This window comes from Phacochoerus africanus, chromosome 15 (assembly GCF_016906955.1).
Source record: "Phacochoerus africanus isolate WHEZ1 chromosome 15, ROS_Pafr_v1, whole genome shotgun sequence".
Taxonomy (NCBI): Eukaryota; Metazoa; Chordata; class Mammalia; order Artiodactyla; family Suidae; genus Phacochoerus; species Phacochoerus africanus.
The window spans coordinates 121,393,203-121,419,008 of record NC_062558.1 but is presented as its reverse complement, the minus strand read 5'-3'; the positions used below and the strand labels follow the sequence as shown (position 1 = coordinate 121,419,008).

General features: G+C 43.0%; 1 protein-coding gene across 2 annotated transcripts in view; it reads right to left on the bottom strand.

Moving 5' to 3' along the window:
* Nucleotides 1–20,387, bottom strand: part of RBM20 (RNA binding motif protein 20) — a 206,754-nt gene extending 186,367 nt beyond the window's left edge. Inside the window, exon 1 of one of the 2 annotated variants that reach the window (XM_047760977.1) lies at nt 19,769–20,387. In XM_047760977.1, coding sequence (XP_047616933.1) covers nt 19,769–19,956 — 188 coding nt within the window. In that variant the 5' untranslated portion in view covers nt 19,957–20,387. The remainder of the gene's footprint in view (nt 1–19,768) is intronic. The other variant, XM_047760979.1, reaches the window with a different exon arrangement.
* Nucleotides 20,388–25,806: the final 5,419 nt, after the last annotated feature.

The window sequence follows — 25,806 nt, the reverse complement described above, 5'->3', positions numbered from 1 at the left end:
ACAGTGTCCTTCCAGTGCCTGAGGTTAGCACTTTGACAAGTATTATCACATTTACGCTAGCAGCCCCATTTTACACCTGAAGAAAGGAAAGAGCAGGAGGTTAGGTAAGCCTGCCCAAGGCCACACAGCTAGCAAGGAAGTCAGGAGCCAAGATGCACACTCAGGCATTCCAACACCAGCCTTTAACTTGGGCTACGGTGCTGCTTCTCCATTCTAGACCCTCAGCACCTCTCGCCCAACAAGTACAAGGGCCTCCCAACTGATATTCCCACCATTAAGGACACAGTTACACACACACAGAGCACCAATCTCATTACAGCAGACCCCAGCTTACAAAGGGCTACTCGAAAGATAACATCCGAGGTCCGTACCTTGAGACACATGGTTCTCTATCACCAGTGTCCTGACTTTTCTACATCCTCAGCTCTTGCCACTCCCAGCCACCCTATCCCCAATCCCTATCCCTACCCCTTAATTAAAAACGCAATCTGGGAGTTCCCTTCGTGGCTCAGCGGTTAACGAACCCAACTAGGATCCATGAGGACACAGGTTCATTCCCTGACCTTGTTCAGTGGATTAAGCATCCAGCGTTGCTGTGAGCTGTGGTGCAGGTCACAGACACAGCTTGGATCCTACATTGCTGTGGCTGTGGCATAGGCCAGTGGCTGTAGTTCCGATTCAACCCCTAGCCAGGGAACCTCCATATGCTGCAGGTGTGGGCCTGAAAAGCAAAACAACAACAATAACAACAACAACAAAAACACACTCTGACCTCCAATCAAGTGGAATTACTCTGAGGCTCCCAATCTACCAAGGTGTCTCTCATCTCTGAAAATGCCTATCTTCTCCCACCTCCATCTAGACACCACCTTCCCCCCTGTAGGCCCAGCCTCAGAATCAGCTCAGCATAACCTCCTCAGACAGATGGGCTAGTCCTCCCCAGACCCGCTTCCTCTGCCCTTCATCTCCCACAGCACCTGCTAGAACATGGGTCTCACTCTCATACCCTCTAACCGCTCAACCTCTTCTCTACCTGCTCCTAGGTAGTCATTTTATTAGGTTTTCTCTTTGTTTACCCTTCCAGGATTGTGTATGCAACAAAAGAAATGTGAATATTTGTATATTCAAGTATATATACATATTATATATAATGTATACATATATTTTACATACGTATTATATATTTTTTTATTTTTTTCCTGGTCTCCTCTTTTCTTACACAAAAGATAGTGAACTATGCACACTTTCTGCATCCTGCCTTTTTCCTTTGATATATCCCTGGCATTTCTCTGTTACAACACAGAGAGATGGTCCTCATTGCATGGCAGGATATAGCCACCTTTATTTACTAATCCCATTATAGGACATAGCCCCTGTTTCAAGGGACTGAGTGAGATCCAAGCCCTGCTGCTCTTCATCCAATACCAAGATCCCACCAAATGCACAGCTCAGATCTCTGCCAAAGAGAGTCCAAGGGGACTGGCCACTGCCAAAGCCAGGCCATGCTAGGAGCACTAAGTTACTCACACCAGGTCCAAGGGGAGCAGCCCAGGTTCTGTACAATTTTGTACTGCCAAGAATCACACAGGAGCAGAGGCTATGGCCCTCTAATATCCTGCACTTTCATTTCAGGTTCCTGAATCACAAAACTCAGATCCTGTAGGCCATCAGAGAGGAAGGAAACAAATGCCATCATGTGTCAGTGACTAAGCTTGGCATTTCATCTAATCTTTCAACAAATATTTAGGGAGCTGCTTCTAGGTACCAGGTATTATTCTTAGATGCTGGGGTTGTGAATCATTGAATAAGACACTCCAGAACAGGCAGGATGGGAAGAAATAACAGACAATAAAAACGTAATAAATAAGTAAAATAAGTAAGTGATGTAATCTGTTAGAAGATAAGTGCTATGGAAAAAAATAGAACAAAATAAGGGAGTTTGGACTGGAAGACACAGGATGCAATTTAAATAGGGTGGTTAGAGCATATCTCAGTGGGAAATCATGGCAAATAACTTACATTATGGGCAACCCCTTTTTGCAGCTGCCACAGGTTAACTGTCATCACCATTGCCACAATTAAACTGTCATCATCACAATATCAATGTAACAATTAAGTATCCGAGTGTTACAGATGTCTCCAGTTGTACTGTTTCAGAAACCGCTTGAAATAAGCAGAGTGTTCACTCAAGGCTTAAAAAATTTTTTGTGATCCAAAAATTTCTTGTTGAAAACTTTGATGCAATGGGGCTGTATTTATTTATTTATTTATGTTTGGCCACGCCTGTAGCACGTGGACGTTTCCAGGCCAGGGACTGAACCCATACCACAGCAGCAACCCCAGCTGCTGCATCGACAACACCAGATCCTTAACCCACTGCTCCACAAGAGAACTCCCAATGGGGCTTTAAGAGGTGTTCCAAGTGGTCACATCCCCCACTTCTCCTATTTGAACTGAATCTCACAGAAGAAATTTGGCCTGGAAATTGCCTGTCCCTTTAAAGGTACAATCAAGTCCCTGGCTGGAGGTGACTGAGTGAGACAGAAAGTCAGGTTACATCATGACACACGTGTTCAGCACTTCCTTCCTATGCTCCTGTCCCTGTGTCATTTTTTTTTTTTGTCTTTTTGTCTTTTTGCCATTTCTTGGGCTGCTCCTGCGGCATATGGAGGTTCCCAGGCTAGAGGTGGAATAGGAGCTGTAGCGGTCGGCCTACGCCACAGCCACAGAAACACAGGATCCGAGCTGCGTCTGCGACCCTACACCACAGCTCACGGCAACGCTGGATCCTTAACCCACTGAGCAAGACCAGGGATCGAACCCACAACCTCATGGTTCCTAGTCGGATTCATCAACCACTGTGCCACGATGGGAACTCCTTTTTTTTTTTTTTTTTATGTTGTTGATCCTGTAGGAAGCCCACCCTCTATCAGAAGCGCCACTGCTCTCTCACATGGGTTTCTTGGGATGCTTACTTCCTGTGTCTGAGCCCCTCTCACACACACCCCACCACTTACACCACCTCTCCAAACATAAAAGCAGAATATTTGTCTCTCTCTTGGCCTTTTGGACAGGCAGCCCACACAAAACATGAGTTGGAGAAAACCAAGCGTTGGCCTCATCTCAAACCTCAGCCGTGAGGCCCTCCTGAGTGGTTTTTTTCATCCCCAAGTCAATGAGATCAACAGTTAAGTTGCTCCTTTCCTCATGTGTTCAACAAACTACATGCCAGAGACCCTGCCAGACACTGGGAACACCAAGGTGAATGACAGGGGCCCTGCCTGCAAAGGTCCCGCGGGGTTTTTAGGGGAGACCAACAAGAGGTGAGTGTGGGGTAAAGGCTACAGTAGAGGCCACGGGCATTACAGGAAACAGGCACCCCCAAGGCCCCTTCCTGCCTGGGGCCAGGGAGAACTCCCTTGAAGAGGGGAGGTCTCAGCACAATCCATCAACACAAAAGGAATGTTCCAGTTGAGGAGAGAGAAGGTCATAGAAGGTAGAGGGATGAGGAGGGCAGCCGAGACAGAGCAGGCCCCGGGCTGGGAGTTCCTGTTGTGGCTCAACTGGTTAGGAACCTGACTAGTATGTGTGAGGATACAGGTTCCATCCCTGGCCTCGATTACTAGCTTAAGGATCCCGTGTTGCTGTGAGCTGTGGTGTAGGTCATAGACAGGGCTCGGATCCTGTGGGCTATGGTGTAGGCTGGCAGCTACAGCTACAATTCAACCCCTAGCCTGGGAATTTTCATATGCCACAAGTCCCACATTAAAAAAAAAAAAAAAAAAAAAAAAGGAACAAGCCCAGGGTTGGACAGCTAAGCAGGGCCCAGAAGGGGCTTCTAAGCATCTGAACCTCCACCTACAGGCAACAAGCAGATGACATGGTCAAGGCTGTGCTGGTAGAGGGAAAAGAAAGGTCCATGGACCGGCCGTGCTGGAGGCTGGGGAGAAGCTGGGAGGCCCCCGGCAGTGGCGGTGGGTGCGGGAAGGGCTTCAAAGGAAGGAAGGAGCAGTGCCAGTTGGAACCAGGTCAAAGGGTCTGGCTCTGAGCCTGGGCTCTCCGATCATTGGCTGGAGGACCCTGAACTGCTAGTACTTACTTAATCCCTACCTACTTCACAGGGTTGTTGGAGGATTAAATGGGATAACCTAGGAGGAAAAACAGTGCTTTGTGAAAAACAGTGCTGTCCACTCAACCCTGGCACTGTGGCATCTCTAGACCCCTCAGTACTAGGAGACTTGAAAGCACCCTCCCAGGCTCGTATGTTTTCTCTGCTCACTGAACTTCTCTGATAGTTGAGTGGCCTTTGGTAAATCTGGTCTTCTTTCTGGACCTGGCTTCCTTTTCTATAAAACCAGAGAATTGAATTAGATGATCTCTAGGGACACTTTAGCTTGTTTTCTTTCTTTTCTTTTGTTTTTTGCTTTTTAGGGCCACACCTGCACCTGCGGTATATGGAAGTTCCCAGGCTAGGGGTTTAATGGGAGCTACAGCTGCTGGCCACAGCAACGCCAGATCCAAGCCATGTCTGTGATCTACACCATGGCTCAAGGCAACACCGGATCCTTAACCCACTGAGTGAGGCCAGGGATCAAACCTGCATCCTCATGGTTACTAGTTAGATTTGTTTCCACTGAGCCACGATGGCAAGTCCCTCAGCTTGTTTTCTTATTCATCTTCTGCCCATCTCCAGGGTAATAATTATTTGTCAAATGAAAGATTATTGAAGGAATAGGCATCAATAGAAGAAGAAAAAAAAACTGTCAGTGATTGACACTGAAAACTAAGATGACAAAGTGTGTATTCTTTAAAAGCTTTGAAGTTTGATATTAGTAAATTATCTCCATTCAAAAACACAGTCATGAAAACTCAAAGGTGTTTTCACTCCCCGAAATGATTCTTGTGTATAACATCTGTGCTCCCAAAAGGTTAAATTATCATGGGCCTAGATATTTACCCAAGAAAACCAAAAGACATGTTTACATGAAAACTTGCAAAGGGGTAGTTCCCATTGTGGCTCAGGGATAATGAACCCAACTAGTAACTATGAGGATGCAGGTTTCATCCCTGGCCTCCCTCAGTGGGGTAAGGACCCAGTGTTGCCGTGAACTGCAGTGTAAGTCAAAGACAAGGCTCTGATGGGGCATAATGTGGCTGTGGTATAGGCCAGCAGCATAGCTCCAGTTAGACCCCTAGCCTGGGAACTTTCATATGCTGCAGGTGCAGCCCTAAAAAGACAAAAACAAAACAAAACACTTGCAAAGGGGAGCTCCCTGGTAGCTTAGCAGGTTAAGCATTCTTCATTGTCACTGCTGTGGCTCATTGTCACTGCTGTGGCTCAGGTTCAACTCCTGGCCTGGGTGTGGCCAAAAAATTAATATAAATAAAACATGAAAAGAAAAAAAAATGGAGTTCCCATCATGGCTCAGTGGTTAATGAATCTGACTAGTATCCAAGAGGACTCAGGTTCGATCCCTGGCCTCGCTCAGTGGGTTAAGAATCTGGCGTTGTCATGAGCTGTGGTGTAGGCAGGCAGCTACAGCTCCAGTTCCACCCCTAGCCTGGAAACCCCCATATGCTGCCTGTGCGGCCCTAAAAAGCAAACAAACAAACGAAACCATGAAAAGGAATGTTCATACAGCTTCATTTTTAATAACCAAAAAATTGGAAACAACCTGAACGTCCATCAACAGGTGAATGGATAAATAATTTATGATATATCCACAAAATAGAGTACCACTCAGCAATAAAAAAGCCCAAACTTTTGATAATATGCAAAAGAACAGATGGACCTTAAGATCATACGCTGAATGAAAACCCACCAAATGAGAGAAAATACTTGCAAATCATATATCTGACAAGGGTCTAATTTCCAGAATTTATAAAGAACTCTTATAATTTAACATCAAAAAGATAAATAACTCAATATTAAAAAGAAACAAAGGACTTGAATAGACATTTCTCTAAATAAGATAAAAACACAAAAAGCACATGAAAAGATGCTCATTAGTCATTAAGGAAATGCAAATCAAAACCACAGTGAGATACTACTTCATACCCACGAGGATGGCCATAATGTTTCTTAAAAAAGGAAAATAACAAGGGTTGGCAAGATTGTGGAGAAAAGAGAAGCCTCATCTATTGCTGGTAGGAATGTCAAATAATGCAGCCACTTTTGAAAACAGTCTGGAAGTTCCTCAATAAATTAAGCCCAGAATTAACATATGACTCAGCAATTCCACTTCAAGATACATACCCAAAAGAATTAGAAACAGGTGTTCAAGCAAAAACTTGCACACGAATTTTATAGCAGCATTGTTCACAATAGTCAAAAGATGGAGACAACCCAAATCCATCAACTGATGGTTGGAAAAACAAAACATCCTTTATCTAGACAATGGAATTTTATTCTGCAATAAAAAGGAATGAGGTATTGATACATCTTATAACATGGATTAACCTTGAAAATATTATGCTAAGGGAAAGAAAGCCTGATTCAAAAGGCCAGATATTGTATGAGTCCATTTTTATGAACTGTTCAGAATAGGCAAGTCCTTAGAGATATAAAAAGTAGATTAGTGTTTGCCAAAGGCCTGGGGGTGAAGGGAATGGGGAATAACTGCCCAAAGGGGACAGGGTTTCCTTTTGGAGTGAAGCAAATGTTCTGGAGCTAGATAGCAGCAGCAGTCAAACAACATTATAAATGTATTTAATACCACTCAACTACACTTTAAAATAATTAAAATAGGAGTGCCCTGGTGGCTCAGTGGGTAAAGGATCTGGCATTGCCACTGCTATGGCTTGGGTAACTGCTGTGGCGCAGGTTTGATCCCTGGCCCAGGAAACTCTGCATGCCACAGGTGCGGCCAAAAATAAATAAATAAATAGGAGTTCCCACTGTGGCACAGCGAGTCAAGGATCCAGCGTTGTCTCTGCAGTGGCTTAGGTAGCTGCTGAGATGGGGAGTTGATCTCCAGCCCAGGAACTTCCACATGCTATAGGTGCAGCCAATAAAATAAAGTAAGTTACAGTGGTTAATGTTTCATGTATTTTACCACAGTTTTTAAAAATTATTATTTCCCCAAAAATCATTATGTTGAGTGAAATAGGCAGACAACAAAAAGAGTACATAATGATTTCACTTGCATAAGATTCTAGAAAATGCACACTCATCTACAGTGCTAGAAAGCAGATCACTGGTGGCCTGAGGAGAAGGGGGTTAAAGGAAAGACAGAGGGACAAATTACAAATGGAATGAAGAAACTCTTAAGGGTGAAAAAATGTTTACTTTCTTGATTGTTTGATGGATGCTTTAAATATGTGCAGCTACACATGTACTCCAATGTTCACTGCAACACTATAAATAATAGCCAAGACATGGAAACAACCTAAATGCCCATCGATAGAGGAGTGGATAAAGAAGATGTGGTACATACACATAATGGAATATTACTCAGCCATTAAAAGGAAAGAAATAATGGCATTTGCAGCAACATGGATGGACCCAGAAATTATCATGCTAAGTGAAGTCAGTCAGACAATGAGACACCAACATCAAATGCTATCACTTACATATGAAATCTAAAAAAAGGACACAATGAACTTCTTTGCAGAACTGATACTGACTCATAGACTTTGAAAAACCTATGGTTTCCAAGTGAGACAGGTTGGGAGGTGGGGGGATACACTGAGGGTTTGGGATGGAAATGCTGTAAAATTTGGTTGTGATGATTGTTGTACACCTATAAATATAATAAAATTCATTAAGTAATTAAAAAAAATAAAATACATATGTGCAGCTTAGTGTACTCAATTACAGCCCTGTAAAATTTTAAAAAGACCCCAAAATGTTTTAAAAATTATCGATGGACCTGTAAATTCTCAGAGTTCTTAAATTTCTACTTAAAATACACTGAGGAACTCACTATTTAAAGGATCTGTACTCTAAACCCTTTGGAAAGTCCAAAGCAAACAATCCTTCCCTGATTTATTGATTCTATTAAGCCTGCTTTTTACATTCAGTAGTTTCTTAAAGCAAAAGAACACCTGTAACAATGTCTGCTAAAACCATTCAGGAGTACAGTCTGGTGGAGACTAAGCGAGCTTGATGTGGCCATGTTTCAAGTCAGAAATTCTTTTAGCTATTAATAGGAGCCTAGGACACTTTAATCATTGCTGAATCCTGGTTTTTGAATTAGTTCAAAAATGGTCTGGTTGAACTTGGCAGAGGCTCACTCTGCAAATCAAATGATCATATCTGTTATTATTTTAGCACATGCCGAGAGGATTATAAGTGTTTATATACTCTCCATGAGCATCAAATTCAGATCTTGCCTAACATGCATAACAAGCAGAATAAGACAGTGAATCAAATGCCAGAGTCAGATTTGCTCATGGAATTTAAATTGGGATATGGATTTCACTTTAAACCAAAAGGAAGACTTAGAGCTACAAGAAACAGGGAAAAAAGTGCCTTTAAATGGACTGCTTAGCTTGTCTCAAACTAAATTTGGCCTGCTTTCGAATTTATTTTAGCAATTTTTTCCTACAATATTTTCTTCGTAAATGATGGGTTTTCAATAAATTATTTTGAGGACATAGATATTTATTTATTTATTTGTGCTTTTTAGGGCCGCATCCGTGGCATATGGAGGTTCCCAGGCTAGGGGTCAAATTGGAGCTACTACAGCTGCCAGCCTATTGCCACAGTCACAGCAATGCAGGATCCGAGCCGTGTCTGCGACCTACACCATAGCTAACAGCAACACTGGATCCTTAACCCCTGAGCAAGGCCAAGGATTGAATCTGCATCCTCATGGATACTAGTCAGATTCGTTAACTGCTGAGCCACCACAGGAACTCCGAGGACGTAGATATTTAATAGAGATGACCTGGTCACCTGAATTTACATACCATTTTCCCATCCCAGCCCCATTCCACCAGTTCTTTCATAAATTCTATTTTTCTTAGCTTTGCTGAGTCCTTTCACGTTTGTGACTTGAATGCCTCATCTATAAATTGGGGAGAATAACACCAGTAATCTCACAGGATTGTTGTTGGATTAAATGATTAAGTGGATTAAATACACGTTAAGTGCTTAAACTAGTAGCTGACACACAGAAAGCACTCAAAGAATGTTAGCTGTTAGTCACTTTATTATTACTATTCCATTTTACAGATGAGAATATTGAGGTTCAGGGTTAGGGTGGCAAACCTTGAATCTAGAACCTGGAGAATGTCTGCTCCTGATGCTTTTCACTACTCTACACCACTTTCCCCACCCATACATATTTTGTGCATGAAAATAAGAGTACCAATCTGGAAGAGGCAAAAATAGCTGTGTAACTTAAATCTAAAAAGCATGGATAAATCAGTAGTCACAGACCAGCTCCAGGACTCATCCAGTTTAGGCTCCAAGGCAAGTCATCACTCATTTTTAAAGTCGGCTTCATATGGTGATTTTGAAAAGGGAGAGAAAAGCTTTCTGCAGAGAGTCAACAGAGCTTTGAGAATGCCCCCTAAATTGTGAGAGCTAGGCAAAAGTTATGTTACCATCAAGTTACTGCCTTCACCATTAAAAGGAATTTATATTCTCTTTATATGGACATTAAAAAGCTCTATAGCCCAGGGTAGAATGTCTGCTGAAAGGGTTAAATTGAAAGTGGAAGGCCTATCAATTGAGTTCTTATCAAGTCAAAACTAGAAATCCAGAGGATCCAGATAATATCTGTGGGCTGATACAATGCAAACCTATTCGCAAGACTGTCTGATTTAACCTACATAGCCAAACTAATTCATTCTAAAATGATATTTATCGTTCCTGTTCCGCCTATTTCATTGAAGAATTTCTTAAAAACAAACAAACAAACAAACAAAAGGTCAAATTAAAAGATAAAACTACTAGGTGAAAGTGTGTTGGGAAACAGGATATTCAGAAGGTCTTCCTGTATTCGTGCCAAAGACAACTTACTAATCACAAAGAGAAAAGGTCCTGTTGTGATGGAGAGATCTGGCAGTGACCATGTTAACTAAGGGATCGAACTTAGCGGACCACACATCACCCATAATATGCATATTCTTGCCAAAATGCTTAACCTGAATGTGATCTTGAGGATCACAGACTCATCCAGATTATGGATCATTCCACAAGACAACTAGCCTGGAATTTTCGGTCACGAAGAACAGAAAAAGGCAAGCACTCTTGCTAAATTAAAAGAGACACTGGAGTTCCCATCGTGGCGTAGCGGAAACGAATCTGACTAGTATCCATGAGGACACGGTTCGATCCCTGGCCTCGCTCAGTGGGTTAAGGATCCAGCATTGTGGGTTAAGGATCCAGCATTGCCGTGAGCTGTGATGTAGGTCGCAGATGCGGCTCGGATCTGGCGTTGCTGTGGCTCTGGCATAGGCCGGCGGCTGTAGCTCTGACTAGACCCCTAGCCTGGGAACCTCCATATGCCACAGGTGCAGCCCTAAAAAAGACAAAAAACAAAATAATAATAATAATAAATAGATAAATAAAAGAGACATTGTGAACATATGCACTGAGAACCTGAACCAGGGAGGTTTAAAAATCGCTAAGTGAGACATTTTCTGACAACTGGAAAAAGTTAAAAATTGAGTGTTTACTAGGAAAATTATCTAGGTAAGACTGGTTTTCCTAACAATGACAACCGAATTATGGTTATGCTATTTACTTTCAAATCGGGAGAAAAATATGTGATGCTCAGCTTCTGTCTGGAAGGACAGAACAGAGTATGAGACGCTCCATAGAGACCCAGTCCATCCCCCACATGCAGAAAAACCTTTGGGGGGAGAGATGAGAGGAGATAACATACCCAAAGATGCTTTTCAAAATTCTTTTGTGGGAGGGGAGTGGTTGAGCAGACTAGGTCGGCAAAGGGTCAGTTTATGAATCTTCTCCGTTTCTCTCCCCCAGTTTCAGGCAAACAAAAGGGCAGCTAGCAGAAGATATAACAGATGCAAAGATGAAGAGTCCTGTCACAGCCTGGCCACTACCTTGCTGTGTGACCTCAAACAATTTACTTGATTTCTCTGATGCTCACTTGTCTTACCTAGAAAAACAGGAGGGCTGGGCTATAGCAGCTCTCAGGTGTCTTCCAGGTCTAAAATCTAGGGTGCTAACGGCCAATTCAGTCTTAAAGAGAGTACAATACCAACATGAAAGGTCCATTCCTATTTTTGTTTTTAAAAACAGGAATAGGGGAGTTCCCTTTGTGGCTCAGTGGTTAACAAACCTGACTAGGATCCATGAGGATGCGGGTTTGATCCCTAGCTTTGCTCAGTGGGTTAAGGATCCGGTGTTGCCGTGAGCTGTGGTGTACATTGTAGACGCAGCTCGGATCCTGCATTGCTGTGGCTCTGGTGTAGGCCAGCGGCTACAGCTCCGATTCGACCCCTAGCCTGGGAACCTCCATATGCCGCAGGAGTAGCCCCAAAAAAGGCAAAAAGACAAAAAAAAAGCAGAAACAGAAATAGGTTGTTTTATGATTAGAAAATTAATACATACCTATTGAAAAAAAAGTACAGAAAAGAAAAAAGACAGAGTTCCCATCGTGGTGCAGCGGAAACAAATCTGACTAGTATCCCTGATGACACAGGTGGGATCCCTGGCCTCCCTCAGTGGGTTAAGAATCCGGCCTTGCTGTGAACTGTGGTGTAGGTTGCAGACATCGCTCGGATCTGGGTTTCTGTGGCTTTGGTGTAAGCCAGCAGCTACAGCTCCAATTTGACCCCTAACCTGGGAACCTCCAAATGCTGTGGGTGCGGCTCTAAAAAGACAAAAAAAGAAAAAGAAAAAAAGACAAACCACTATCATTGAACCACTCAGAATTAGAAGCACTGTTAACAATTTTATATTTGTTTTTCCAGGCTTGCAGGCACCCACACACTCAGACACATTTTTTTAAAAAAAACATGAGATCCCTGTACATACGCTATTTGTAATTTTTTTAGCTAGTAACATTATATGTTTATATTCCATGTTAATAAACATAGAATAATGGCTTTTTTTTTTTTTTTTTTGCTTTTTGGGGCCATACTAGTGGCTTATGGAGATTCCCAGGCTAGAGGTCCAATTGGAGCTATAGCTGCCGGCCACAGCCAAAGCCACAGCAACTAGAGATTCCAGCCTCGTCTGCGACCTACATCACAGCTCACAGCAACCCTGGGTCCTTAACCCACTGATCGAGGTTAGGGATCTAACGCACAACCTCATGGTTCCTAGTTGGATTTGTTTCCACTGAGCCACGACAGGAACTCCAGAATGATGGCATCATTCTAATGGCTGAATGGTACATTCTATTATAACATGCACAGCACATGATTTATTTTCTCATCAAGAAACACCTAGGTGGTTTTTAATTTTTTGATCTTTTAGACAAAGCAGCCATAAATATCCTTCTGTTCATCCTCTTTATGTAAATAAACGAAAGTCTCTAATCAAGATTGAATCACACAACCCACTCACTTCCCGCTTTATACAAAAAGTTATCTCTTCAAGTATCAAATACAGGCTCTCCAAAACTCTCCGCTATCAGTGATCCTGCTCGTCCAGGAGGATGCCGGGCTCAGGGAGACCCGGTCCTAGAAAGGCTCTGGAAACAATATTTGGTCTCTCTGAGTCAAGGAGCCCACACGGAAACCTCAGGCCCAGCTTTTGGAGAACGATGATTTCTCTGCAAAGTGTTTTTCAGCAGCGAGCTCTGGGCGAATCTGCAGCCCACGCTGGGGCCAACGAGAATGCAGGGAACCATTTAGGAGTCGGAGTCCCGGCAGCCAGCCGCTCCCAGAAACTTCTGTCACGGCTATGCTTTTGTGCTTATGTTTTCTGCCTCTAAAAACAGTAACATCATCAAACACGCTCCCTCCTGCTTGCATTGAAGACAATTGACTTTCAACACGTGCACATTACTGGATCTGTCTCCTGAAACAAGAACAGTGCTCTTTTTGCAAACTCAAGTATTCACTTTAACCTTCCAAATAATTAACATTCCAAAATAATTGTTTTTATTTTTTTAAGTTTATAATAATAACAGTAGGAAACACCCTCCTTTTCACTAATATCAGTATGTAAGTGTCTGTCTTAAAATTATGTCACTGATCCAAATGCACTTTGCAAATGTCGGAGAAGACATTTCATTCTCCTTGTGGTTATGGTCGCTTGTGTGAGTGATGAATCTCACAAACAGGTACCTATGCCCATGACTAAAACGGAACTGATAGGGGATATATTCTCCATCAGATGTCAAAAGGAAAGCAGAGGCCTTCCAGCAAAATGACCACTCAGCAATATTCCTGGGGATTCACGTAACTTTATTCTTGGAAGGAACTGACATTGATCACTTCCAGTCCCTGGAGAAGCTGGATTAGGAGGGTTAATTGGCTTGTCCAGGTCACCCGCTCCCAATCCAAAATTTCCTTCTTCTCTCTGACCCTCTTTGTCAGAAACCCAATAATTAATTGGAGGCAAAGATGCTCATTTTACACTTGACAACACTGGAAAGATTCTACTCAATAATGTCTTCAAAACAAAGCAAAAGAAGTAACTTAGTGAAATTCATATGTCTTTATATATTACCTTGTCTACTCCTTCAGCATCCTGACACTGGAGGTCAGGTTTAAGGGCAGGTCTAATAAAAGACAAACCCATATCTGGAAGACAGTCTACAGACAAGTTGCAAAACCAGAAAGTATTTAAGATGTTCAGACGGTCGTGAATGGAGGTTTCCAGGTTCAGGTCAGAGTGGAAGTGGCAAATGAAAACTGAAGGGGTCATTACTGTGATCGAGAGAAAGCAGGTGCAGAGAAAGGGCGGCAGCAAATGGCCCTGGTGCATCCTTAAAGCAAATACCCACATTAAAGGAGGAAAAAGTGGCGTGAAAACTATCTTCATGGGGTGACAACCACCCCCAAATGCAGGCATGACCCCCAGCCTTTTGTTTCTGAACACATGGAGAGATTTATTTGGCGAGCTGAGCTGCAAATTATTAACACATCCTCATACAACTTACTAAATGGCTCCCTTTTTGCTCATTAAGTACATTCACATCAATATGGACCATCCCCCTGACAGAGCTGCTGTCATCAAGCTGGAAAAGTTGCCTCGTAAACCATCAGGGGACTTATTTATCTCATAAAATCTAGCAAGAATTGCAGGAAAGGGGAGGATCAATTAACTTGGCTGCAACTTCTGCCACTGTAAAGACTTTATCATATTAGATGGATATATGCATTAAATCCAGGACACCCCAAACTTGCTGTCTTGTAAATGTCAAAGACTGAAACCTTAGTTGGGTGGAATTAAGCAGTGACCACCCATTGAGCCAGGCAAAATATCAGCCAGCCGCCAGCACCCCCTTGGTTGCTGGAAACCAAATTCACATTCCTGGTTCAAAAATATGCCTCCTTAATTAAAGTCAGGATTTCCCAGTCTTCTCACTGGTGGGAACAAGCAAATGAAGATAACGTATACATCACCAAGACCCAGCCAGGTTTATAACCAGAAAGGGAATTGCCATGTGCTCCTTTCTGCAAGCCACTAATTACCATCTTTGTCCTAAATCTGGAATACAGATCAATTTACTTTCTGCAAAACTTTTCAATGCACTCTAAAAACAGCTACCAGTCACACCAGCTGTGGATCCACAGCAACGTTCCCTGTTAAAATACAGAAAATCGTATCAGACCATCCCAAACAAGATAATTACTGTGGCAAGAAATAAAAATCAGATTAAGTGGGATTTTGTGGCACAGGAGACCCCTTCAAGCTTTTGCCTGACGGAGGAGACGAGGGAGGATGAGGGAGGGGGAGCCCTGCCTCTGAATTGGTCTTCAGAGTTTTAGCTCCACTATTTCAAGCTTCTTCCATTCTTGCTTTCCAAGTTTAGCCCAGTCCATTTTAATTCTATCCCTTGGTGAGACCTCAGTTCCTTACATTTAGTAGATTCTTATTTATCAAAGCTGTGAACTGAGCTCTATTGGTTTGTTTACTTGAAGATAAGCTGTTGTGGGCAGGGAAGAAAGATTAGTTTAACTGGGGTCAAGAACCTACAGCCGCAAGAAAAATAAATCAGGGAGAGAGAGAGAGTAACTGGATAATGGGGGATCATTTCACTGTGAGTCAGTCCTGGTGGGTTCCCCCCACCCCATAACTATATGCAAAGACAGAGAGATGGCAACAGATCAACACCCACATTCCAAGTGACAGATATGGGCTTTTAAAATTATTAATTTGATAAACTGCTAAGGCAGTAGCAAAAGAGTAAGAGGACAGAAGAATAAAATGGGTGATAAAACTTGTCTTCTTTTGTCCCTTGGAGCAGGGGCATTAGAACAGCTCTATGTACACCATATGTATAGCCATTTACTGTGACTAATGGGAATAATGTACTATATTTCATAATACTGATCTCTTTCGCAACCTGAGAAAAACTCAAAACTAGATGGCTATCCATACTGTCTAAAAATACTTATCACAACAAACTCTCAAGCAAAATTTCTTTTTTAAAAAATTATCTTAACAGGCTTTCTTGTAAAGCCAAGAAAGTTTTCAGAATGCTAAGAAACAAACCCACCCTCTATCCTTCCCTGTTGTGGATAAATGCTTAATCCTCTCAGATGTTTTCTCCTGCCGAATGCCGGCCTTACGTGCTGTTTAAGATGGTGTTTAAAATTTTCAAAATTCCTTCTATGAGTGTATCCCTGTTCCCCCTAAAAATGGACTCAAACCGATGTTTGAAACGGGCACAGATGTGAGAAATTCCATTCTCTTTCTAGAAAAGCACCAAGTATGAGTTGAGGTAAAGTCTCGCTTTGGCAAATTCTTATTTCCTCCCCGATTCTGGGTGTAACTGTCAGCAGACTCATCAAAATGGGTGGACATCACATATAACTTGCCTGTGTAGCACTCTCTAAGAGTTATGTGGAGATCCTTCCAAATGTAAAACATCTATAAAATTAACTGCAATCAGAATGACTACATGTAACATTTTCTAGACTGAATCAGGGAGCACTTTGCTCTGAAAACAGCTGGCCAGCATCCTAACGCTGTGCATTAGACTATAAACTTTAGGGAGCAAGGCTGGATTTATATCTTTGTAAGTCACAAACACATGCAGGTGACCCTATCAAATACTAAACTGAAACTCTTTCTATTTTCACAGTTGATCTTTATACGTCTCGTACCAATCACAGCTGATCTTTATACGTCTCATACCGAAATAATCTGGAAAGGAAAAAATAAATCATCTATTCACAAATTAAATATACCTGATACCATCCATTAACCAGGAGCATTTCACTGCAAATCAAATAATTCAGGAAAATCACCTGTGTGCTCTCCTCAAAAAAGATGTGTGTGCTTATTTGGTTAATTTTCACCATGATTAATGTCACACTTTCTAACTGCCTCTGACAAATGACTCCAGTATTGCCCACAGAACTAAAGGGCTCTGTTTTCATTCTGAGGAGAGTTTTAAAACTTACAACCTAAAATTGTAATTTCTGATGTTCATCAAGGTTAATAAATAACTTCTTATAAATCAAGGGTTCGATCTGATTATAAAACACAAAATTTCAATATAAAATATTTTTAGAAATAAAATATTGTGAATATATGAGGAGATAAATCCTTGTAAAATATTCGCCAACACATACCACTATTGTCTTACTTCTGATTATATGAAGACATATATATATATGTATTTAAACCCTCAAATTACTCTGATTTCCTAAACTCATCCCAAATCTCCTCTTAGGGTGTTATCTGTATTTCTTGTTGTCCAAATGGCTTACATAATGCTTTATGTTTTACCCAATAATATCTCCACATTGGCCAGCTTAAAGAATGTAGTTTAAAATGATATTTTACAAGATATTAGTTATATGTGTCTAAACATGGCTGATAATCCATTATAGGTAATTCAATATTGGCCAGGAATCAGGGGTTAACAAGAGCAAAGAGGTCTCGGATCTCTTGACTGAAGCTAACAGTGCAACAATGAGAAAACTAAATATACCTGAATAGGACAAAGGTACTCCACAGTAATTAATTTCTGGCATAATCTTCATAAATGCCGAGACTGGATCCCATAAAATAAAGACCAAAATCAGTCACATTATTCACTGTAATATCTCATTCTCTTGAGACCAAGCGAAACGTAGGTGAGCGGGATTTGGTTTTTATTAGGATCAGGACTGTTATTTTAACAAAGTCATCAACTCTATCCAAAACGGAAAACCATCATTAAGGAAAATCAGAAAACAGAGACATTAAGAAGTGATAAAATTCTTGTACTCCTTAAGCACTAAGCAACATGAAGAAGTTTGATACCTTGATCATTTTTAAAGCAATCAAAACTTCTCTTACAAATTACATAATAGCCTTACTCAAACAACTAGGAAAAAAAAATACAGGTTCCCCCCCAAAAATGTATTTAACATGCCATCCACTAGAGGAGAATTTCATCCAAATCTCTGGCTCACAAAACTCAAATCAAGAGGCGGACAATTTTGCGGCTGAGGGCAGCCTCTCCCCGCTACATTTTCTCAAAGATGGCTGATGCAAACAGCACCTCATAACTACATAAGAATGGTTGCTCAGATTAAATTATGCAAACGCAGGTTCAAAATAACCTGCTCAAGTTTCAGCGCATTAAAGATGGACCTGCAAAGCATTTGCCCTGTTATGCCTGGTTCCAGGGGAATTTCAGTGGGTACGGAGGGGAGCGCAAACCCCAAATCAGCCTTATAAAGAAAGACTCAGAAACGTAAGCGCACAAAACATCAAATCCCATGAGCACATTCACTGGCCTTGGACCTGGTGCCTGAACACCGATCTGTCACAGGCAGAGCCATCAGGCACTTCTTTGAATCTCCATCCTGGACTAACAGCGGAAGGGGCCATCTTTGAAGAGCTCAGGCTTATCTTTTAAAGTAAGATATTCCAGAAGTGGAATTTTTTAAATGGGGATGAATTTACAGGTAAATTACTTATTACATAAGGTAAGTGAAATAGTTGACATGATCCGTTTCCCACAAAATGACCTTTATTTCCAACCTGGTAATATTTCACAATCAGACATCTATCTACAAAGATTTTTCTGTGAACATACAATTCTTAGTTTTTTCCTAATTAAAAGTAAATGAAAGGAAAATGCAGGGTGATTACAATACCAAAGCAAACTCAATAAAATTACTGTGTAGCCTAATCTCAAGCCGCAAGACACTGTATGGCAAAAAACACGTTTGATGTGTCCCAATTAATAATCAATTAATTAGATGGGGTTTTTTTGTTTTTTGTTTTTTGTTTTACTAAATAAACTTTAGGTTTTAAACATTTTTTCTCTGGTAGTTTATATTTATATTAAGGACTAAAGAGAAATTTTAAGTAATAATGTACTTAAACTGTCCATCATATTTAGTAAATCCTAGCTGAAATTATTTGCAAAACAATAGGAAGAGAATAACAGTATAAAATATTTTCCATTTCAAATAGTTAGCTACGTAAGTAGTTGACAGTTATATAAAATCAAACCAAAGCAAAAAGTTGTCCATAAATAGAGCTTTTAATATTCTACCAGTCAAAAAAAAAAAAGGGAACCATTTTGTTCTGAGACATACTAGCGTTCTTTGATGTCAAACTTAAATTTTCACTATTTCTATTGCATAAGTCAGTCTTAAAATACAATATTTACTTCTATTTATGCTCCATCACTGGTTATTTCTCTTACCACTACGTGTTAATAAGTTTATGTAACTCAAAGCATCAATACAACAGCAGTGGAAAACCTCTGCTGGATTCCACAGGATTGATTTTGCTGTCCTTGTGTATATTTCCCTAGTTTTCTCCAGTTTCACCCAAGCACTCATCATTCAGACATTCCTACACTTCTTAAACTAGGTTTGAGGACTTCATTACAAGCTGAGGGAAACCTTTAGGAGAATAAAGATCCTTCAAACACACCAACATTCTAGGCCTTAAAACTGTCAAACAAAATCTCGAAAGAACAAACGAAACCTCACCGTTTTCTTTTTGTGTCCCCCATATTGGCTGAAAGAGCTTCTCAGAGCCTATTGATCATCCCCAATCTTACTCACGCACTGGGCCTGCCGGCCCAGATAAGTCGCGACCCAAGCCGCATAGTTCACCCGAATCACAAGATGGTAACATTAATGGTAAAACGGTGGCGCGGCTGAGAACTCTTCGCAAGGGCCTTCTTGCAACGTGTAAACCCTTCTTTCAGGGCAAAGCAAAACATGCTGTCTACAAGCCCTCAGCACCTTTTTCATCCAGTATCACTGGTTGACTTCAGGGGCACCATTAACGGTGGTTTCTTCGGGCATTTTACTTACACACCCTCCCGCGCGCGCACACACACTCACGCACGGCTCTCTATACATTCTCGCGGCTTCTTGGGAATAAAAAGATGAAATATTACCTCTGGGTCATTTCCCCCCGGTTTGAGCTATTTTAGTACAAAATATCCAGTAACGTCCCTGAAGATTAGAGAAAGGGGATGAGGAAGAACGCGATTATTTTCTCCAGATAGCTAGGCTTCCCTCTCCCCAAGCTCATGAACAGTCAAATTGACACCAACTCTGCCCGGAGGAAGGACAGGAAAACTTCAAACGCAAGGCGGCCGAAAGAAGTTTAGCAGGGACGGAGAGGGGAAGCCACAGAAGGGGGCGCCCGGCGTGTATCCCCCAAGCGCACCCGGGTCCTCGCTCCCCACTTCCCTCCTCTTACTTTTGGATGATCTGGGGTAGGCCGGCTTGGGGCGGAGGCGGCGGCGGCGGTGGTGGCGGCGGCTGCATCCCTCGTGGGCCTGGGGGCGCCGGGGGCGCCGGGGCACCGGGCACGCTGCGGGCATCTCTGTCCGGTTGCTCGGGGCCGCTGGGCTCAGCGTCCTGGCTCATGGCTGCGGCCAGCACCATGCGAGGCGAGACCGGCCCGGGCTCGCGGCGGGAGAGAGCGCGCGAGGGGCGGCCCCGGGGCACGGGCGCTCACTGGCCGGGGTCCCCGTGCCCAGTCCCCTTGTCCTTCCCGGTGGCGCGGGGAGGAGACGCGAGGGGGTGGGGGGGGAGGCAGTCCCGGCGGCGCCGCCTCCTCCTCCTCCCGCGGGTCCTGCTCGCCCGTCCGGGCCACTCTGGGGTGGGGGCCAGGGGGCGTCTCCCGGCCGTCTGGAGCCGCTTGGCGCGCGGGTGGTCCGGGGAGCTATGCCCGCCGCTCCCGGGCACGGTGTGTGCCACCCGTCACCGCGCACCCTCAGAGTCCGGGGCCCGGCGCCCCGCAGCGCAGTGCAACCGCGTGAGGCGGCTAGAAGCACGCCAGCCCGCCGCCGGACGCCGAGCTCTCGCCTCTCCAGCTAGCCGGTCGGCCTCCCGGCTGTCCCCGGGGACGGCGCGCGCCGCCTCGCGCGCTCCAGCCAAGCAGGGCGGATCGAGCGCGCCCCGGGCGTCCGCGCGCATCGCCAGAGCGAAGTGCGCTGGGCTTGGCACCTTCCCGCGTCTGGAGCCCGGCCAGCGCCACTCTTGGCTGAGGGGCCCGACCCCGCGAGGGGGAAGCCTGGACGTCTCTCTCCCGGGTCGGTGGGACTTGTAACCCCTGGTTTCAGATGACCGGGCCCTAGGGTCCGGTCATCTAAGCTACTGGTTTTAGGGGTCCCCAGAGCAGCCGCTGGGACCGCCGTGGTTTCTCTTCATTTATTTCTCCTCTTCTCTAAAAGACCTGCCACGATCCCGAGAGCGCGAAGACAAAAATACGTATACGTTTTATTCTTGTTATTTATTGGCCAAATAAATAGCAGTAGAAATGTAAATGATGAAAGGGAGCCGACATCGCATCATCAAGATCACCGCCTCTGAAGCTCTGTTGGCTGCCCGGGAGCCACTGTACGCGGGTTCACCTGCATATACTGGTTCACAGTTGTGGACGCGGGCACCCCACGCTGAGGAGCCACCCCACAAGGTGCTGTATAATGCCCTGGCGCGCGGGTGGGCACCTAGTGCCGCAGAAACATCCAGAAGAAGCTGGTCAAAGACCTCAGAGAATTGTTAACTTGGAGATCCTTACCGTCCGTGGGGCGCACGGCTTTCTAAATCCTGATCCGGGCAGCCCCGGGGAAGCGAGGGACAACTTGGGTGCCTTGGAAGCCAGAGCGCACGCCAGGGTGCCCCACAGGCTGGAAAGAAGTTTGTTGAGGGTCTCAAGCTAACCCGTCCTCCTCCTGCAGCCATGCGGAGGAAAATTCTGGACATGGGTTCACCGGACCTGGCAACTACTTGAATTCTCTGAGAGAGCTTTCTTCTTTCCCTTGAGTGTAAGTTTCTGTCAACTTCCCCGACAGTCTCAGGAAACTAAGCCTCTTTTTATTTGTCGTCCTGCCTAAATCTTTCACCCTCCCTCTCTCCTATAGATAAAATGCCCTGCAACTCTCTCCCTTTCTTTTTTTCCTCTTTCCCGCCTTCCCATTAACAGATAAAATGACACATCCATTTCTTTTATTCCTAAAAATACAACTCGCAAAATTGAGTCTCACCACACACACACACACACACACAAAATAGGTACGAAGGTACTAATTTCCTTCATTTCACAAATAAGTCAAGGTGAATTGTTCTACCATAGATGGCTAGTAAGAGGCCATTTGGAAAAGAGTTTTCTTGGGCTCAGAGTTGGTTAGTTCATCTTTAGATTCTGTCACTAAAATCCTGACTGCGGTTTCCATAAAAATCCCTCTTCCTTTGCCCCTCTACCTCCTTGGTTGAAGGAAATTACCTGAAATTAACATAGCAACTCTCCCAGAAACTAAAACTTTCCATATATTTGCATTACGATGTCCCTCGGAAGATCCTCCAAAACCTTTGTGAAAAAAAGCTTTGTAGTCAAAAAGACAGATCAGTTTTTACCGGAGAGGCTGAGTGACTCAAACTCTCTCAGTGTCAGTTACCAAATATGTAAATTGGCAGTGATGAGACCCTGACTTGCACAGTCACTGTTAGGATTAGAGATAATATATCGTGCATACTTGGTGCAGGAGATATTCAATCTGGCAGTTATCACAAACATGATTCCTTCTATTCCAACCTTGTAGCCAAATAGAACAACAGATCTCAAACTCCAGGAAGCTGAATGCCTAGAAGTCACAATATTGATGTAATTTAATCCATCCCCATAACATTTTTACTGGCAGAAAAATGAAGAAAGGAAGAGAGGGAAGGAAGACAGAAGATGAGAGGGAGGGAGGGAGGAAATTCGTATTATAAGAATGCAGCTTTTTAAATCTCAAACATAATGTATTAGCTTTTGTGACAAAATAATAACACTGGGTAAATCTTGGGTATTCATTAGGCTTTTCTCGCATCCTTTCTCTAAGTTGAAATTTTCTCCCCCAAATGGAAAAAAAAAAAATTCACAAGGTGTTTTTCGGAAACCCAATTTCCATGATTACAGCTTAATATTTGCAATATATGTGTTATGTAAGAACTGAAATTTGAGTCGAAGCAGATGTGAAGGGAGAAGGGAACAGCAAAAACCTAAAGCTAGTTCTTGTGCTACCTCACATCTCCTCAAAATGTTATTTAGGATAACAATGAACAAGGCTTTCTATTTTACAAGCCAAACATTAAGTGTATTAAGAAATTCCAATGATAAATATTTATTAACTTGAGGTCTTTTCCCTCCTTTCCAGGAAGAATGAGAAAGATCCTTGGCTGGAGTTGCAGCCATTTAAGAAACCACAGCAGTCTAGGTTCTGTCTGCCCTGTACCCTTACCAGCCCCACCACACCAGGGTGTATTTTACGTTTACTTAAGTGAGGGAAAGGGTGTGGGGGTCACCTAACTTGACAAATGAGGAGGGTGCCTGGGAGAGGAGGGCTGGTAACACCTCTATTCCACTCTGCAGAAGCATCTTGTCCCTCCTGACATACCAGGCAGTGAGGCTTCGGATATCTATGAATATATTGAACATTTCACCAGAGTCAGCTGCTGAATGCTTTCATAGACTATTATTTATCTCATACTCACAATAATGCCATGAGGTGGCTACTGTGATCCATGTTTTAGAATTGAGGCAACTGAGGCTCGGTGGCTATAAGAATTTGCCCCATGTCACCTGGCTCTCAAGGGGCAGGAGCAGGACTGCAGTTAAATGGATCTGACCCCAAACTTCTCCCACTGCCTCAGTGACAGACATAGACCTGAGTGAGATGCCACCTGTCTTCTGTTGCTGTGATGCTGCCTGCATCTTCCAGGGAGTGAAAAATGCCCTGTGGTTGTGCCTCAAGCCTGCCACTCATATCTATCTGGATCAGTAAGTTAATAGGCAGGATCTAAACTGACATCTTATACACAAGAAAATTTAAAGACGTTAAGCAACCTAGCAGGAAGTAGTAGGAAGTTAAGCAACCTAGCGGGAAGTAGCAGGAAGGATGGGGAAATAAAAACCAGTTCTCTGTTACTACCAGATTCATTCTCAAACATGCCAGGAACTCTGATATTCTGGTTTGTTTTGTAATAATCATGAATGTTTACTGGGTTCCGTACAGTGGTTCTAGGAGCTGTCTCATGCTTTATTTCAATTAATATCGCCAGTCTGTAGACAGAAAAGCTTAATGAACCCGTCTCAGGTCACAGGGATAATAAAGAGTGGAGCTGATGTTCAGAGCCTGGTCCAACTCCCTGCAATTCCCTGCCCTCTATTCAAGGTGATTGTGAGCATTCATCTCTGCAGATGAGATCATTTAATACGTATTGCTATTCCACATATGTGTGGTATTACTCTCTTTTTTTAAGTAACAGTTTACTTAATAGATTATAAAGTTTGATGATACCTGGAGCTGGTGAAAATGCAGGACACACACATTCTCATTTACTGGGGGTGGGAAGAAAGTATCAGTTGTTGCAGTCTCTTTGGAAGTGAGTTGACACTGTCTATTACAGTTGACAAATGAAATTGACTCAGCAGCTACTCTCCTAGGAATTTATCCTGTGGGTTTATTTGTAGCAACAACCAAAGCTCTGGGTGCAAAGAAGTTTACTGTGGCAGTTGTTCATGATAGCAAGAATCAGAAGCAATTAGAATGCTAAGCAAAGGGGGACTAGTTACATAAAGAACGACCCTACATGCAAGGGACTACAATGCAGCCCTCAAAAAGAAGGGGGTAGATCTGTATGCAGGGGCAGGGAGAAATTTCCAAGATGTGTTACTAAGGAGAAAATGCAGGTTCCTCAGCAGTATTGCAGTATGATCGAATTTATATAAACCCAGAGGATAAAACATTTCCAGAAATTATGCAAGTAATTATTAACAGTAACTACCTCTGGAACTTAGGGTCAGGCAGGAAACTTTTTCTTTTATGACTTCTTATACTTTGAAGTTTTGAAATAAAATTTTATTGAAATGTATGTATTGTTTGAAATTCTTTTACTATGAACATGTGTTTATTAACTGACAACAAAAAATTCTTTCTTAACAAGTAATTCTTTTGTTGTTGTTGTTATAGTTGATTTACAAGGTTTCTTCAATTTCTTTTGTACAGCAGAGTGACCCTGTCACACCCAGTTCCCTATACTCTACAGTAGGGCTAAACTAGACATTCATTTTTTTAATTTAAAAAAATTCTCTTTTTTTGCCACTTCTTGTGCTGCTCCCACTGCATATGGAGGTTCCCAAGCTAGGTGCTGAATCGGAGCTGAAGCCGCTGGCCTACGCCAGAGCCACAGCAACACGGGATCCGAGCTGCGTCTGCAGCCTACACTACAACTCACGGCAATGCTGGATCCTTAACCCACTGAGCAAGGCCAGGGATCAAACCCGAAACCTCATGGTTCCTAGTCGGATTCGTTAACCACTGCGCCATGACGGGAATTCCAAAACTAGTCATTCTTAACAATACAACACATTAAGGATTTTATTTTATTTTTGCTTTTTAGGGCTGCACCTGTGGCATAGGGAAGTTACCTGGCTAGAGGTGGAATCTGAGCTGCAGATGCTGGCCTATACCACAGCTCATGGCAACACCAGATCCCTGACCCACTGAGCAAAGCCAGGAATCAAACCCGCAAAGTGACCCAGTCACACCCAGTTCCCTATCCCTATAGTCGGATTCATTTCTGCTTCGCCACAACAGAAACTCCAAGGATTTTATTTTTAAAGCAAACATTCATCTGGAAGAATGAAGGAGAAACAGAGTGGACATTCTCTTGTCCAGAGCAACCCCAACAGAGACAATTGAATAATTAACTCATTAAGTTACCAACAGTCATATTGATACAGCTACAATCTACTAGCTTGATAGTTATGGATAAATGTAGGCAACCTATCAACATTAGCTGTAACATATTGACTTATCTGAGTGTTAATAACAGCAGTTATCATTTCTGGAGTATTAGTCTGTACCAGGCTATCTTTAGTCCATAATAGTTTTCATTTAATCCTCACAACCACCTTATGTGGCTATGTTTATGCTATTTTACAGATAAGAAAACTGAGGCTCAAAGAAGTTCAGCCACACACCAGTGACTAAACAGAGGAACTGCAAATCTAATCCCAGTCTCTGTTACTCATGAGATAGTGCTTTTAACTGTTACACATGGTGGCATGATGTTTCTTGGTGCATTGGAGCTTCTGAGATCAGATGTTCCTCTGCTAAATGCTGGCTGGTTTGACCCTCTCTGCTGTCCCCAGTTACCTCATTCTTTGGTTTCCCATCTCTTCACAAGATCTGGCTTTTCTTTCCCACCCCCACCCCCAAGTGACCTTTACCTGTTTGTTGGCCTCCC